The sequence below is a fragment of the Elephantulus edwardii genome, unplaced genomic scaffold (genome assembly GCF_000299155.1).
Source record: "Elephantulus edwardii isolate Elephantulus edwardi_28Jun2011 unplaced genomic scaffold, EleEdw1.0 scaffold00141, whole genome shotgun sequence".
NCBI lineage: Eukaryota > Metazoa > Chordata > Mammalia > Macroscelidea > Macroscelididae > Elephantulus > Elephantulus edwardii.
This window is the reverse complement of record NW_006399891.1, coordinates 2365448-2367671: the sequence shown is the minus strand read 5'-3', so window position 1 is coordinate 2367671 and position 2224 is coordinate 2365448. Positions and strand designations below refer to the sequence as shown.

The 2224-nt window shown below is 34.9% G+C and overlaps 1 protein-coding gene across 1 annotated transcript in view; it reads right to left on the bottom strand.

The window, feature by feature from the left end:
• The window catches only part of LOC102854179 (chromosome unknown open reading frame, human C9orf57), a 38866-nt gene extending 37100 nt beyond the window's left edge, over positions 1–1766 (bottom strand). The window contains 1 exon segment of the mRNA XM_006894421.1: positions 1705–1766. Coding sequence (XP_006894483.1) covers positions 1705–1766 — 62 coding nt within the window.
• Positions 1767–2224: the final 458 nt, after the last annotated feature.

Sequence of the window (2224 nt, the reverse complement as noted above, 5' to 3'; positions counted from 1 at the left end):
CCATTGTACACTCCCACCAACAGTGAATAAGGGTTCCAGTTTCTCCACAACCTCACCAGCATTTATTGCTTGCTGTTCTGTTAAATTTTGCTATTCTTTCTGGGGTCAGATGACATCTCACAGTTGTTTTGATTTGCCTCTCTCTTAGAGCTGGGGATTTTGAACATTTCTTCATGTGCTTGTTAGCCATCTGAATGTCTTCTTTGGTGAAGTGTCTGTTCATATCCTGTGTCCATTTTTTGATTGGATTATTTACCTTTATCTTGTTGTGGTGCTCAAGTATTTTATAAATTCTGAATATAAGTCCCTTATCTGATACCAAATGCTTTTTCCCAGTCTGTGGTTTCCCTTTTTACCCTGTTGGAGGAGTTTTTGGTTGTGCATAGGGATTTGATTCTTAGAAAATCCCATTCATTTATTCTATCTTCTCCTCATTGTAGGTTTTTCAGGATACGTAGAAGACTGTTTATGTTGTGGATTGGGACTTCTAGCATTCTTCCAAGCTTCCTCCCCTCCCCTGGTTTATTTATAAACTTCGAATACATTGTTTTCAAGAACAAATTCTTTCAATTTCCCTCATCTCTCCTCCCATCAAATGGTCCAACCCGATGATTAAGCTCCGCCTCCCCCTGCACACCCTCATCCCTCTGCTTCCACCCTCTCTCACCCCTCTTGGATCCTTATTCTACAATAATGGTTTTAGACAATATTTATCCTTGTGGGACTGAGTTAGTTCACTCTCAGCATAATACTCCCCAGTCCCTGCCAGGTTAGGTAATAATTTACAAAGTCATTGCTCCTGCGTGCTGCATAGTATTCCAGTGTGTGAATGTACCATAATTTCTTAATTCATTCATTTTTTTTTTCCAGATGGTTAAGCAGTTGTACCATCACCATTTGTTAAATAACACATCTTTTCTGCACTGGATTAAAACGTCAACTTTATCAATTGTAAATTCTGTTATGTATCTTCATCTATTTCTGAAATCTCCATTCTGTTTCATTCACTCGTCTTCTGTCCATGCACTACTACTAACATTTTAAATTATTCATAGACACCAATTACTTTTTTCCAAATTTTTAGAACAATTCTTGCTTTTTTATTTTTCAATATAATTTAGAATCTGGTTTCATGAAAAAATATCCTGCTGTCATCTATGCATAGTTTAATAGAAATAATATCTTTATGATGTTTTCAATATTTGATAATTCAATAGGAATATTTTAAAGATTTCTTTACATGGATATTGTGGTTTTGCTGTTCAATTCATCCTAGGAGTATTTTATTGTTAAGATTGGTTGTTTCTAAATGTTGACAAAATGTTTTCACTGATTCCTTTTACTATTTATTTATAATCAGTAGATTCTGAGTTTTTTTCAGATATATATCCACTTCAGATAATAATTGAGAATATCCTTACTGATTTTTATGCACATAAAACGAAATGAGAACAGAATAATAATGTTTTCTGGTTTATTGACTCTTAATGTTGTAAAGATTATAGGGCATGAAGCTATTGCCTCATGTAACCCTCTGTTGGGTTTCTGAGTATGTAGCTCTTAGCAATGACAGATTTTTTTCATCTTTCTCCATGCAGCAGCTGGTGAATTTGAACTGCTACCCTTTAATAGGACATAAGGTTTATAAAATGATGTAAGGTAGGAAGTAGAGATTAAACAAGCGCGCTACTGAGCAGAACTTACCTCTTTACTTCTGAAGTCATAGCTACAAACATCCGCATTGGAGTCCATAACTGCATAGCCATCACCTATTGAGTGTTTAATAGATTGCAGATATTTGTTGCATCTTTGTAAAATGCATTCAAAAAGCTTTAGCAACCAAGATTAGTTAAAACATAGCCTGGTACCTCCCAAGGAAGGTAAATCTTAGTTCTCCAAAGATATGTTCAAATAGAATATTTTTATATAGTTAAAAAAGAAAATTTATTATTTTCCTAAGAGAGGTGACCCAACAGAGTGTGGAAATTATTGAACAATATCATATACAAGCAAGATTCTGCTGAAAATTATCCAAAAAATGTTTGGAGCAATATGTCAACAGAGAACTGCCAGATGTGCAGGCTGGATTTGGAAGAGGTCGTGGTACTAGGGATATTATATCTAATGTTAGATGGATCTTGGCAGAAAGCAAAGAATACCAGAAGAATGTCTATCTGTTCTTCATTGACTATGCAAAGGCTTTTGACTGTGTGGGTCACAACAA